General features: G+C 32.4%; 1 protein-coding gene across 2 annotated transcripts; it reads right to left on the bottom strand.

Moving 5' to 3' along the window:
* Positions 1–390: 390 nt before the first annotated feature.
* LOC136971813 (cystatin-A2-like) lies at positions 391–12,778 on the bottom strand. Of its 2 annotated transcripts, none has more exons than XM_067266313.1 (3): positions 12,519–12,778; positions 5,671–5,772; positions 391–763 (listed from the first exon to the last, which is right to left on the bottom strand). In XM_067266313.1, the coding sequence occupies exons 1-3, from the start codon at positions 12,546–12,548 to the stop codon at positions 641–643; spliced, it is 255 nt and encodes an 84-aa protein (XP_067122414.1). In that variant the 5' UTR covers positions 12,549–12,778; the 3' UTR covers positions 391–640. The 2 variants fall into 2 exon arrangements, with proteins under 2 accessions (XP_067122414.1, XP_067122413.1); XM_067266312.1 differs by having other exon boundaries at positions 12,505–12,760.
* Between the last annotated feature and the right edge of the window lie 1,877 nt (positions 12,779–14,655).

Here is a 14,655-nt window from a genome sequence, read left to right as displayed (position 1 = left end):
AAATTTTAATAAATGTTTTATATTTGGAAAGTTTTTAAAATATTTTCAAGAAGTTTTAAATGATTGTACCTGCATATATACCGTATTTTACGGACTATAAGACGCACTTTTTTCTTCGAAAAATTGCCTCCAAACTTCAGGTGCGTCTTATACTCCATAGCGTCTTATAGGTATTTTTTTTAAAAAAATTGCTTAAAAATTAAGGTGCGTCTTATAGTCTGTATCGTCTTATAGTCCGTAAAATACGGTAATTAATTTAAAATTTAATTATTTAGTAAATACAATTTGTATCACTGAACCCCCTTTCAAACTTTCATTGACCCCATTGGAAAGCCCTGTTATAGATAATCATTAGAAATTCTAGAATAAAATTTTAATACAAGTGGCAACTGTACTGTAACTTATTATGAATTTATACATAAAGTTTGTTTAATTTGTAATTACAGAAATATAAATTTATTAAATTCCTTCCTTTATTATAAGTTTAACAAATTCAATATTAAATTTAAAAAAAATAAACATTTTATATATGAAATGCATTTATAATTCACCAATAAGTGCCACAATATAAATATAAAGATTCTGATTATAATCTTATATATCTTTAACAGATTTACATTTATAGAAATGATTCAAAATGTTATTGAAAATACACTATTTCATCTTCCAAAGCTTTTCCTTCTTGATAAGCTGAAAGAGTGACTTCACCTTGAAATGATTTGTGAGCTCTCACATGAAGGTGTTCATCATCTCCAACTTGAACCTAACAATAAAAATTTTTAAATTACAATTTTTTACATATAATATTTATAACTTTAAAAAATATATATGAAGTAAAGTCTTGCTTAAGTTGCATTATACAACACTTCACCATACTATCTTCAAAAGCAGCCAGCAGTTATACATTTCTGCTAGCATCCGCATCACTTGTCAAAATAGTTTTGGAAGCTATTTTTGAAGGCTTTTCACTACAATTTTCACCTCTTGCTGATTGGAATCTGACTTCCATTTTAGGGAACAGATAAATAGTCTAAAGAAGCAAGGTCAAAGGAGTAAGAATGGTCAGGAAGTTCTATTATATACTTCTTGGTTGGATATTCACAATACAAATGTCTTATGCATCAGTCCTTCCTGCTCAATGAATATCTGAACCTAAAATGAAAATGAAATTGAAGGATTGCAGGTTGCAATTGGCAACAGAGCGAGGACACAATAGTGACAAAAGTTCTTAAATATATCACAAAATAAAAAAAATAGCTTTTGGGATTGCTTTGACAAATGGTACAATGTTTGGCTGAAGTTTGTTGCTTCAGAAGTTTACTTTGAATATGGTTTGGTGTAAGAGAAATTGAGTGCATAAGAGTGTAAATGGGTTCATAAAGCAAAACGTGCCTGTCTTTTGATAAATATATAGTCCAAAGAAAACAAAGCACAGTAATAAAAAGTTCATCCAGTTCAAATATGCTAAAATACAAATACTGTATTTTAAATTATTCTCCCAGAAATTTGTGTTTTAATGATTTATTTATAAATGATTGGCCATTTGTTCAATATAAACAGTAAAAATGTTTATGTATTATAGTTACTAAGCCACAACCAATTTTTTATTTATAAAAAAATATCAACATATTAAAACACAACTGATTCCTGTGCTATAAAAGATACACCAAGCTCTTAGCAAATAAGTGCAAACATGAAAATACATAAATACAAATGAATATGATTTAGGGATCTTATAGACAAATACAAATATACATTTAGAATACTGGTAAACAATGGTCTGTTTGTTGATAATATTTCTAGAAAACAGCATTTCTCCTTTACAGTTGCATAGTATATTTGGGAGAAATTCTTTAATTTTCTATCATAATTATCAGAGATAATATCATCATCTAACATACAAAATTAAAAATACTTTTTCTTCCAAGTTTAATTTCATCAAAATCATTAATGAAAATTGTTTTCAACATTTTAAATGTTTTGCGCATTAAAACATATTTGTAAAAGGAGAAAAACTTTCCTATCTTAAGACATCTTGTTTCACTTCTTTAAGAACTGAGCAAGCTATATCATACATTCTACTTTCTTGGCTCTGTTATACATAACAGAGGGAAAGTATGGCAATCAATCAAAAAGATTTTTACATTTCTGGCCTCAGTAAGACTTGAAATGTCAAGAAATGCAGAAAAATGTGGGGATTTTTGTGTATGTATGGATGGATGTTAGTGTGCATGAATATGGGGGAGCACAATTTTGTTCACCCTCTTTGTAGTTTAATAACTCTTGTAATTTTTGTCAAAATTTTCTGAAATCATGCAGGGAGGTTTGTGTATTAGGGGAATTGATGTTATTAAATTTTGGTGGTTAAAGGTCAAGGGGTTGAGGAGATAAAGGAGATTGTGTATGCAAGATCAAGGGAGTGTACTTTTCCATAAATTTTAGCAAATAGAAGACTTATAAGAAACTTCTCTTTATTCCATCTGTTTCCCACGAAAATAAGAAAACAGGCAAGCAAGTATTATTTTAATAGTAAACAATCGATCAGGGAACTCATGTAAAAGGGAGATCTTTGACGATCTTTAACAGCCATGTGGCCAATCGTCGGGGCAGATATCCCCAGAAGCCAGATTGGCAGGACAAGCCAAGACTTACTCGGCAGAGTTTACTGTATGAAATAGGTGACCACCAGCTCCCACCATACAATAAGCGATCATCCTAGAAAAAACTATCTGTTGGTTTTGCTGCCTTATCCTCCAATGCAATCAGTCCCTAAGGAATATCTTTGGCTCTGTGACTAATGTAAGTGACTTCCAGACTGTCTTCCTGTTCCTCCTTAGATAGTCTACCATAGAAATGACCAACAATATGGCAACGAGGTATGATAATTAACTGATTTTTGTACGCTGTCTCTCTCGATCTGTTAGGCCTATAAGTGGAAATGTGATATCCTAGAATCTTGTCTCAAGTTTCTAATCCTGTAATTTGTATTTATTTATTTTATATTAAATTTGTCAATTTTTATGATGGTAGCTCTTACTCATGTATCGTGGACTACTATCAGCGTATCCACCCTCTTGTCACTTGGATCCAAGCCATCTGGTGATAACTGAGCGAGGACTTACATGTGAGAAGCCGGGGGTTAGAGAGTAATACGCTAAACCCTTTTTCTGACATCTGGGACAGTATCATATCTCAAGTAAGGTCAGACTTTATGATGATTTTACTTGTTATTAGCACTTACAGTCTTTATAAAAATCCATTCTTACCCTCAAAATTAAGCTTTTTGCTTATAATAATTAAAAATATAAAGTTTTTTAATAAAATATCATAAAATATGGTGCCACATGCAGTTTTAAATATTGCTAGGAAAGTTGCTGGATTATTTAAGAATATATTACATCAAATCAGGCAGGGACTGCCTGTAACGCTGCTCTAATATTTCTGTAATTAAAACTTGTTTTAATTATAATAAAATAATTTTTAATCTTACATACAAAATATTTTATTGCAATTAACTAACTAGCAGCTGAGTTTTGGAACAACAAATATACAGTTTTAAACCTGTTCAAATAATGATCTCTTAAATATTTGTCTACTAGTGCATGCAAAATTAACAAAATAAAATTACCAATCCTTTCTGGGAAGTGTATATATTTTTTTAAAGTATTAGTTTCAATAGTAAAGAAATGAAAAGACCCTGAAAATGTACTGAACCAGAATAAAAGTAAACTTATATCACTGTCAAAAAATAACCTGCAACAACTATAAAGCTGAAATTTTATATTCCAAAAGCATTAGTCTAGAATAAAATTAATCTGGCTTCTAAAAATGTAAAGTGTTCTCATCTGATTTATTGTATTAAAAGACAAAGCTAATAAAAGTGATAGTTAAGGTTTTATAATCTATTTCTCAACTTCTCACTTTAATTTTCTAATTAAATTTAAAGATATATTATATAAAATCCTGATCTTCATTTATTTAACAACTTACATTTACTTTAACATATTAAAATAATCTTGAAAGTTTAATTTTTCATATCACTAGAAATAAGACAATAAAAACAGATTTAAGGCTCATAATAATTTAAAACTTTTAATGATATTTGTAAATAAATTTAGTCTATGTCACGTGAAAACAATATGGCAGTTATTGTTTTATTAGCTAGCAAGGAGAGTCCATACATGCTGAGATCCATGAATGTTGCAAAAATTAATTTTCTGTAAATGTTAAGGCTATTCCATATAAGTTTCCTCTTTTATTTTATATAAAAGTCTTACATACTGTAGATTTATTTAATAATGCATATTAATTAATAAAATAATATTTTTAATGCATTTTTATTTTACTTTAAAAACTAACTTTGATTAAATTTCAATAAGATTGTTGACTGTCTCACATATTTTATCATCAGTTTATCTCTAAATGAAGACAGCCTGATAAAGCTTATCTCAATCTTTTGGATGTTCCTTAATAATTTCTTAACATAAAAAGTTTTATATATATTTGTTTTGAAAATTGAAAGAAAACTAAATCATAACAGACAGTACTTATAAAATGCATTTTAATGTAATTACAGTAGAGCATAGATTATCCGAATCAGTCGGGGACTGGGGTTGTTTGGATAATCGATTTTTAGGATAACCAATTATGTACAAAAAATATATTAACCTATCCCATGTTGAAATTCATTCAAATCCTGGCACATCCTTAAGTACCCTCTCATGGATGTACCAGTGCTGCCAGCTAAAACATGCATGCCAACAAAAATAATATTAGAGTAGCCCAAGACATAGCCAAAGATTGCAGTGCCACAGCCCTTGTGGAAATTTAAATTTGCAGACTGGAAAGCTTTCGATTAATTGACGTTTCGGTTGATAGACATTCGTATAATCAATGCTCTACTGTATTTCAAGATTTTCACCTATTATCAAATATACTGTATTTAACTTTTAATCATTAAATGTATAATACAGTAGAGCATCAATTATCCGACTTAATTGGGACTGGGGTTGGTCGGATACCTGAAAAGTCGGATAACCGAAAAGTATGAAAAATACATTATTAGTATAGTGTATTAGGCCTGGTTTAAATACTAGCCTCCCTTTCATGGTCGAGCCAGTGCTGCCAGCTAAAACATGCAAAAATTAAGAAAAATAATATTAAAGTAGCCAAGACATAACCAAATATTGTAGCGACACATCACTAGTGGACATTTGAATTTGCCGACTAGAACGCGGTCAGTTAATCGGGGGTCGGATAATCGATGCTCTACTGTATTAGAAATTAATGCAAATATCAATGTCCACTTAATAAAATGAAGTTAATTTTCTTGTCAATTATTATAACAGAATTTAATCAAAATTATAAAAACTGAATAATGATAAAATTCAGAGTTTTATTTCCTCTTCTCTCTCTTGCCTTTCCTTTACATTTTCAAAAACCTTAAACATTCTAATAATATTTCCAGCTAATGTTCACTTAAATTTGATATGGAATTACTATTGGGAAACCTATCATTCGATAAAATTAAACTATGAAAACTAAACTATAAGTAATAAATAAACAGAAATTTATTTATAATTTAAAAAATGTATAATTTAGGTGGCAATATTTTTAAAATATAATTTTCTTCTTTATGATTCATAGTAACTTAAGACAAACACTATTTACCTTAACAAAATAATTTACTCCATTCACTAGTTGAGTTCTATATGAAACTGCTTCGAATTTCTCAAATACTCTTCCAATTTTTGTTTGTATTTCTTCTTTCACCTGATTATAAATAATTCTAATATGATTATCAACAGTTTTAATTTATAAATTATTCATATCTTATTATAAACATGTAATCTATATATATAAAAACAAATGTATGTCTGTTGCTGTCTGTCCTTCATGCATTACCACACCATTTATCCGATTGCCATGAAACTTTGGGAAGTTGAATACATTCCCGCGAAGGTTTCTGGCATATGTAAAGACCACCATTTCCCCCCTTTCAAAAATATATTTATATATGGATTAAGGCTTTTATGTCCAACAGATGGCACTAACTTCCGACAACCTAAGTTTGCTTTTCTGTGAGGCATTATGTTTTTCTGTGAGAATGGACTAAAGCAGATCATTTTCTAACTATCTACATAAATAAAATATAACGTTCATTTGTTCCTACCGATTCCTTTGAAATTTTGACACCACATTGCATTCGAATACGCACGTGATTTTATATAATATACATGTCGAAATTCCCCCACTGGGGGAAAGAGACAGAATTAAGGCATACTGTGAAGAACTCGGCTTCTATTTATACTATTTTGCATGCGGTTGTTTGCGTTTTTAATTGCGTTTTAATAGGTTACGACAACAGAATATACACTAAAAAAGGATTTTTCGATATTCCCCAGCGGGGAAAGGAACAGGATTAAGGCTTACTGTGAGGAACTCGGCTTCTATTTATACTATTTTGCATGCGGTTGTTTGCGTTTTTAATTGCGTTTTAATAGGTTATGTCAACAGAATATACACTAAAAAGGGATTTTTCGATATTCCCCAGCGGGGAAAGGAACAGGATTAAGGCTTACTGTGAAGAACTCGGCTTCTATTTATACTATTTTGCATGCGGTTTTGATTGCGTTTTAATAGGTACGTCAAGAGAATGTATACTAAGAAGGGATTTTTTGAAATTTCCTCCGTGGGGAAGTGTTGTACATTTATAATAGATACATTTTGAGCCACAACAACGCGTGGCCGGGTCAGCTAGTATATTGAATAAAAACACTATGTGAAAATTTTGAGTTCTTGAAAGATTTTCTTAATTCTATTATGCAATAGACTGTTGTCAAACTTACACAATGAAAAATTTAAATCATTAATTGTATAATAATCCTATTTGAAAACACCTTGCAAATTTTTTTGTTTTTTATATTTATTATAGTACCTTGTGAAATATGTATCAGTGAAAACATATATATATATAATAATTTAATCAAAAGAATTAAACTTTAAAAAATTATAATATTCTAAACAAGAAGTGTTTAAAAAACTATTTTGTATTTAAGAAAAAAAGAAAATTATCTGTTAATACAAATACAAATCTAAAACAATTCTAATTTTAGTTTTGCTTTCACCAACTTCCCTTTTTACTTTCTATTTTTTTTTTTTTTCCCTTTTGAAACTATTTGACAGTTCCTTCCTTCAGAAAACCACTCTCAACCAAGAGACATTTTTCTTCTCAGATTCTTTTAACTGTCTCTTGTCATCTGGAAAACTTTCATATTACATTAAAACATCTTAGACTTCCAGCAACGCAGTATTTTAACACCACACTAATATTTTCAATCAACTAATTACATCTGAAGGTTGAAAATGTTACTGTGATATTAAAACACTGATTTGCTAAAAGTCTAGGGTGTTGTTTTTATTCTATTCCAATTCTTCTAGTTATTAATTTTAGATTACTATCTGGATAGAAATTAGAGTATTTTTTTATTTATTGTATTTACTGTTGATTAACTTATTTATACATAAATAAATTTTTTACTACATTATTTTAACCATTCCTATTTCTCTTCATTTCTTTTGTTTAGTGAAATAACAATCAGATTTTAGTCTTTATCAATCAGGAAAGATTCCTAATTTATATATTTGCCCATACAGAATATCTGTTTGGTTTTTCTGAACTATTAAATAAAATGAATTGCTTACTTTGTAATAAAAAATCAAATATGTATTGTTCCCAATCTCTTACAATTCTAATCTATAGATTAAAGATTCAAATACAATAGATTCTCATCTAATTTAAACTCAGAGGGACATCCTAAACAATTCAAATTAAAAAGGAAACCATTTCTGGATGTGACAGAACAAAACAGAAATGATTTTGACAACACATTAATTAACACCACATGACAAATAGAATAATGTTTAATCATTGAGAAATATGAAGCAAAGGTACAATATTGCATTTAATGGAATAAAGAAAAAAAAAATCATTGGAAAGCCATGAGCAAGCATCACAGTGATCATAAACCACACCAACAGATTTGAAATACTGTATCTATTAATTTTAAATTTGATCTTTAAATTTCAAAAGTGAAAAGATGATGATAAAACTCTTCTAAAAACACCGGACAATAAGCATATCTTCCATTCAAAACCTAATAACCGGTGCAAAACAATTATATTTCTGGCTAACGTTTTCGGTCACTCCATTGAGACCTTCCTCAAGCCCATATTTCTTCTTATACGATCTTTTTCAAACCGATTTTCGAACGATTTTCGAACCGGTTAGGTTCGAAAATCATTTTGAAAAAGATCGTATAAGAAGAAATATGGGCTTGAGGAAGGTCTCAGTGGAGTGACCGAAAACGTTAGCCAGAAATATAATTGTTTTGCACCGGTTACTAGGTTTTGAATGGAAGATATGAAAAGATGATGTTTATCTATTAACATGCACCAGTGATTTGAATAAACAGAAGACAACACAATCAAATTTGAATTAACAAAAGAATTTTAAGTTGATTTAAATAGGAATCAGACAGACTAGTGTCCAGTATGAATTGAAAGGAAATTCAAATTAACAAGTGTCTACTCTATAAGTAATACTGAAACTTGAAACACTAGTTCAAATCCAAAACCAAAATATTAGACAATCAATACTAATTAATAGATGTTAATCTTCTAGGATATTTTTTAATGCATTATCTCCACTTTGTGTTTCATAGCATCTGCCTTTTACTTCCAATGTACTTTACTTTTGACTATTTTAAAATCACTAAAGATGCACTTCAGTTTATTGACTCAAAAATTGCCTTATTCTATACAGCATATTACATTTTTATATGAACTTCTGATTAATGATCATTATCATCATCATATCATTATTGTCATTGGGATTTAATTTTCAGATAACCTAATACTAGACTCTTCTAAGACAATACACTCAAACCTGTTTTTGTGCGGTCTTTTTTTGTGCGATTTTTTATATGTGCAATGTGTTTTGTGCAATTATTTTTGTGCAGTATACCAATTTGATTGAAATTCATATACCGCACACAAAAAATCACACAAAACAAATTGCAGAAATAAAAAATCGCACAAAAAAAGACTGCACAAAAACAGGTTTGAGTGTATACAGCTTACATTAAATATTCTGTTAACCTAAAAATTTATCAAAATTCCTAACATAGTAGGCAAGGAGAATTATGAACTGACAAAGTTGAATTAGTCATTGTAGTTAATTTAATGATGTAAGCATCCTTACTCCTTGCTGAACCCTATCTATAAGTATTTTTCAACTTTATCCACTGTTTAAAGTATACTGCTGATGTCATTACAAACTGACTAACTTATCCTAAATTTGTAGAAAAATATTCATATTCTTGTATTTTGAAATGTCTTAACTGATAAATAAAATATTTTGGTTATCAGTAAAATATTTCAAATGATAACAAATCCTTATCATCCGTAAAAGTAATTTTAAAAAACTTTTATTCAAATTTTAAATATCACATGCTTCACCTAAAACCATACATTTTAATTTCTTTTCTATATTAATATGGACAAAAATCTTGACTGGAAATCACTGAAGCAATCTCTGATAAGGTTGTGAAATAGTAAACTAAAACTAAAAATTCTCTATGTACAGTACCAAAGCAAACTATTACATATTGCTAAATTTTAGGGGAGTATCTAGATGTTGTGTATTAGTTCGAGCAGTTGCTTAGTGGCCATTCCTTATTTTAATATATTTTACTTGAGATGAATTAATAAATATAATACAAGTAGTCTATCAGGCTATTGTATCAAATTAAAAACAAGTCTTATTTAGACTGTAAGCCACCATGCCCGTATGTATGGCCCATACAAACAGATGTCAGACTCATGGCAAATTTAGTCTATTACTTGCAGTTTTAAAACAACTGGCTCCAATTCACCTGATGTGGATTGTCATGAAATGGCCCAGGCAAATTGACATTTAGCTCTACACGATATATTCTGTAATTTTTAATTTGAAACAATTGATCCTAACTCAGACCATACACTTCCATGACGAAACCAATATTGGACTGATGCTTGGCACTGTCCAGATTCAATTCCATATCCTTTGGAATCTGGGTAAATTGCCAGCTGAATGGCCGAGGCGGTTAAGGTGTCGACCTTAACCGCCTCGACCATTCAGCTGGCAATTTACGTAACATGGGCCTATATTTAGTATAATTTCCTAGGACTTTGTTGCCAGTCATATGCTGAACTAGAGTAGTTTGTATAAAATGGACTGGGCCATTAGCTTGATTACTTAGCTGTTTTCCAATCAGACAGACCAATGGACTTTAATTCAGTTGTTCGCTCTATGCTGACACATTAGATCAACTAATATAATGACAAGATCTGAATCATCCTGTAAAACTTTAACTTGTAATAAATTGACGATCCTTGAACGCTGAATGATATTACATTTCTTAAGTCTGTAATTACTTGCTAGACTTTCATACAAGATTTGTATTACAGAAGTTAAAGTACAGTAATACCTCGATTTTTGTTGACTTTGATTATCATCAGTTTCAGTTTTTGTCAATTTTTTCTGCAAATCTGTTTTCATCGGTTGCCTCGGATTTCGTCGCTGTGCCTACATGACCTCACTGCTAATTTTGCAAAAACAAAGGGCAATCCATGCATTTTCCTGCTCAGTTTGGCATTGTTTCTTGTTGTGTGAGCATTATTACCCTGCGCCTCTAGCTAAACAATTCCATTGCTTCCCTTTCCTTTTTTGTTTCATCATAGGACCAAAGAAACTTTCCACAGCCAGAAGCCCTTCGAAGAAGAAGGGCAGGAAAATGATTAAGTTGAAGAAGGAAACCATTGAAAAATATGAGAGCAACATAAAAATTGCTAAAATCAGCCACTTTCATATTCATTTTATATTAATTTCTTATTGTTTTTAGTATTAAACACTATATTTATTCTCTATGAAATGTGTTTTTTGGTATATATTTTGGAGTGTCTAGAACGAATTAATTGGATTTACATCGATTTATATGGAAATAATTGCTTCAGTTTTGGATTTCACCAATCGTTTTCAGACGGATTACTGATGAAAATCGAGGTATCACTTGTAATTTATAAAAAGGAAATTACTTAAAATTTCTACTCACTCACATCAAATCTAAATTCAAGCTTTTTTTCTATTTGCAGCTAATGCATGCCATAATTCAAAGGCACACTCTTGGATAAAATACAAACTCTGAATGAGCGGTTTCCCCACCTCCTCCTGTAATAAAGTCAAAAAGAAACTATACCTTTACATGCACTCTTTGTATTTGCCTCCAAGTCAGTTTTTATCATGTATCAGTACTACTGACTATTCTCCATGCACAACATCAGTCAAGGTGAGTGATAGTAAGCCTCGATTGACGCTCCACACAGTCATGTGCATCGGTGCTCACTATCGCTTGCACCTCAGCTCTGCTTGGGGCAAGCTCCCATTCTGCTAAAACTATATAACATCAAGTATTCCATGAACAGTCATAGCTGTCATTGTCACCCAGGCTAAATGCAAGGGGTTGTATGTAGAAGTATGGCTCCTTTGACTTTTTAGCTCCTATGGGCATGCAGTACATGTTAAGGTACCAACAGCATCATTCATGTGAGGACCCAAACGGGGAGTCGACTAGAAGGGACGAAATTGGAGATTTCCATTGTTTAATGGAAGTTTTTTTTCCTGTATTAGAACAATGAAAGATGCGAATTCGAGAAATGCGCGCCGCGAAAGGAATCAAGTTCTGTCGCAACGATGATCTTTCCCGCGCCCTCCATCGGGTTTCGAATTGGCACCAGGTGACAATGAGAGACCAATGGAGAGGCGATTTGGGGGAGAAAGATTATAAAACCTTTGTTTCGAGGACATAAAGAGGTTCTTGGATGCGCGAGTTTCCTCCGGTGGTGGTGCATGTGCCCGTAACATCAGAAAGAAAGGATCCCTTCCGAACCCTGGGGAAGCACTGTGGATGTGTGATTGCCTCGCCATAACTGGATCATCGGATCGCATCGAGCTTCAGCAGCCAGAATACGTGCCATCCGCCCCGGGGCCTATCGTCTTCTCGTCTCCCATTGAACTGCCAGACATCGGAACACGAACTTTGGACGAACTCTTTTGGGAACTGTCAGTCGAGTGTTTTGTGTGGTGTTACCTCTTCGAACAAGAGTAACTTGTAAGAAAACTTTTATGTTTATTAAATGGTTTTTGATGGACAACCAGTCTCAGTGAGTCATCCAACCCCACATGACCGTCTGACCGCTCGACCACGTTTGCTTTCACCCTCCCTCCTGTCGGCAACTCTACATTCACATCTGCAATCTTTCCTCATTCTCTGCATATAGCTCATTAAATATGAAGTTGGGTGTGTGTAGAAAGCAACTAAGAGTAACTTCTGCCGAACAATTTCTAGTTAAACAAAATATATGAAGCATAAAATATGCAAAAATCAAATATTAAACGACACAAACCTTTTCAATAATACCTTTAACTGTATCGTCGGCCGGTTTGACATTTGGATCGATTCCACCACAGACGGGCATTTTGTTGTTTACAATGTCACTAATAGCTGGAGGAAAAAAAATGGCGACCAAATATTCCGCCTTTGACAATTTTTAGGCAGACGATAAATGTTTACTTCGATAACCAATGAGATGATCACAATTTTCCCAGTCAGCCAATCAGCTGCAAAACGAATACACCGGAGTTACATCACAGTCACGAGACTGGAAAAATTGTTGCGTCATGGTCACGAGATTAAAATGACTAACTATCGTAACGATACGGTCACGAGATTTATTTGTAGTGAGTAATTCAATTGTTGTTTTACCAGAAGAAGAAAGTTATTTTTTTACATCTTAAACGGAAAACGATATTTTTATACAGTAATGTTTTAATAATTATCGTATAGGAAATAAAATAATAATGAAATTAATTTTGTATTCCCCTTGAGTAAACTCTCGGATGTAAAGAGGAGATGAAATGAACGTATAGTTATTTATTAATAAATATCGTTATATTTAATGAACAAATACTAAAACCACCGGACAAGAACGTGACATGTGTCAGGAATGTTATTGTGCTATTTTATCGCTTGAGAAATAGGCAACGAGCTAGAATATACTAGAGTAGCTGAAGTCACGCCATGTTCCGGGAAAATTGAATACACGTCCGCCATTTTTCTTTTAGTCAATGGGACTTGGCATTTGTGTTGTGTAAAGGCAATGAGCTAGAATATTCCAACTCGTTGTGTAAAAGTACCCGTCCTGCCACCAAGAGCGGTGTAACCATAGTCACAGCCACTCAATGTAGTATATTCTAGCTTGTTGGGAATACGTGTCTTTCCATTCAGATAATTATAGTATTTGTACGATTATTTTAGGCTCCGTACTATGTACCATAATGCTCGTACAATAGTGGAAGTTTGTACGATAATTTTAGAAATACGCTTTACTCCCGAAATAACAGTTAATTAATGGACAATTATCAATTTTGTACGTATCAACTGCTCATTGAAAAATTCACGCGCTTAAGAACAACTATCAGAGATCGAGAAAATTTCGTATTGTAAAACTCAGGTGGTCGAGTCGATTGATTTAACGACGTCTGACGCACTGAAACCACGAGATGCTTACGCGGCACGTTTTTTAATGTGTCCACCGATGGCGTGCCGTCCATGGAAGCTGTGGAAGTTCAGCTTCTCCTGTATTTTCTAAATATGTAAAATTACTTGTCCTGACTGACTGACTGAGTCATTGATTGGTGCATCATCGCCCAGAGCAAACCGCCGAACCTAAAGAGGTGAATTTGGTACACAGTTAAGGTATACGTCATGACAACGCACACTAAGAAGGGATTTTTCGAAATTCCCCCGTGGGGGAGAGAGAGAGCATTAAGGCTTAACCCGAAGAACGGCTTCTACTTTACTATTTTAGATGCGATTTTTTGTTTCTGGTGGTAATAACTTAATTTCCAAACGGACAATATTTACGTATTACGATTTTTCAACCAAATGTTCGAACCGTTTTAAATTCGAATTTGTTTCTACATATTTATTCGATTATAGAATGATTGCAAACGTTCTAGAAAATTGATCAAATTGAAAACGTTCGATTGCATTAGAAGATTCTCAGCAATAAGGGATATGTGTAACGCAAGCACGTTTATATATTTGGGGCTTAACTGAGGGCTATTTCTATCAAATTGAAAAATCCTCGCGGGCAAAGCCGCGGGTAACAGCTAGTCTAAAATATAAATACATCTTCTGCGATTATTTTCATATTTTAACGTACTGTACTTTGAATTAATGGGTATACTATAGATTACTCCCTATAGAATTTTGTATGTTTGGGTATATATCTGAACTCAGGGGACCGAGACGAGTTCAACGATACTCTACTTTTGGACCGGAGACGAAAAATAAAAAAGTTATCATACTTTTTTCCGGCGATCGCGCGATGATAGGGAGTCGCGTCGCTCTCCGCTAAGTCGGCCTCACTATCGCAATCGGGAGTCCCGTCGCTTGCCGTTAAAATTGCCTTTAGTAGACGTTTCCCCCCTTTTTTTTACTTTGTTCAAGAACTACCGTGAATCAATCACTAGTTTAGCACATGGCGGCGTGT

This window comes from Centruroides vittatus, unplaced genomic scaffold, assembly GCF_030686945.1.
Source record: "Centruroides vittatus isolate TY-2023 unplaced genomic scaffold, ASM3068694v2 contig_2726, whole genome shotgun sequence".
Classification (NCBI taxonomy): Eukaryota; Metazoa; Arthropoda; class Arachnida; order Scorpiones; family Buthidae; genus Centruroides; species Centruroides vittatus.
The sequence above is the reverse complement of the archived record's forward strand: the minus strand, read 5'-3'. Positions and strand labels throughout refer to the sequence as shown.

What these genes read in the sequence shown, in the direction of transcription:
- LOC136971813 (XM_067266312.1), bottom strand. Translation starts at nt 12,576, where the DNA reads ATGCCCGTCTGTGGTGGAATCGATCCAAATGTCAAACCGGCCGACGAT. An exon ending in TTAAAGGTATTATTGAAAAG is followed by an intron (nt 5,773 to 12,504) that starts GTTTGTGTCGTT and finishes ATTTATAATCAG; the next exon opens with GTGAAAGAAGAAATACAAAC. An exon ending in GAGTAAATTATTTTGTTAAG is followed by an intron (nt 764 to 5,670) that starts GTAAATAGTGTT and finishes TTTTATTGTTAG; the next exon opens with GTTCAAGTTGGAGATGATGA.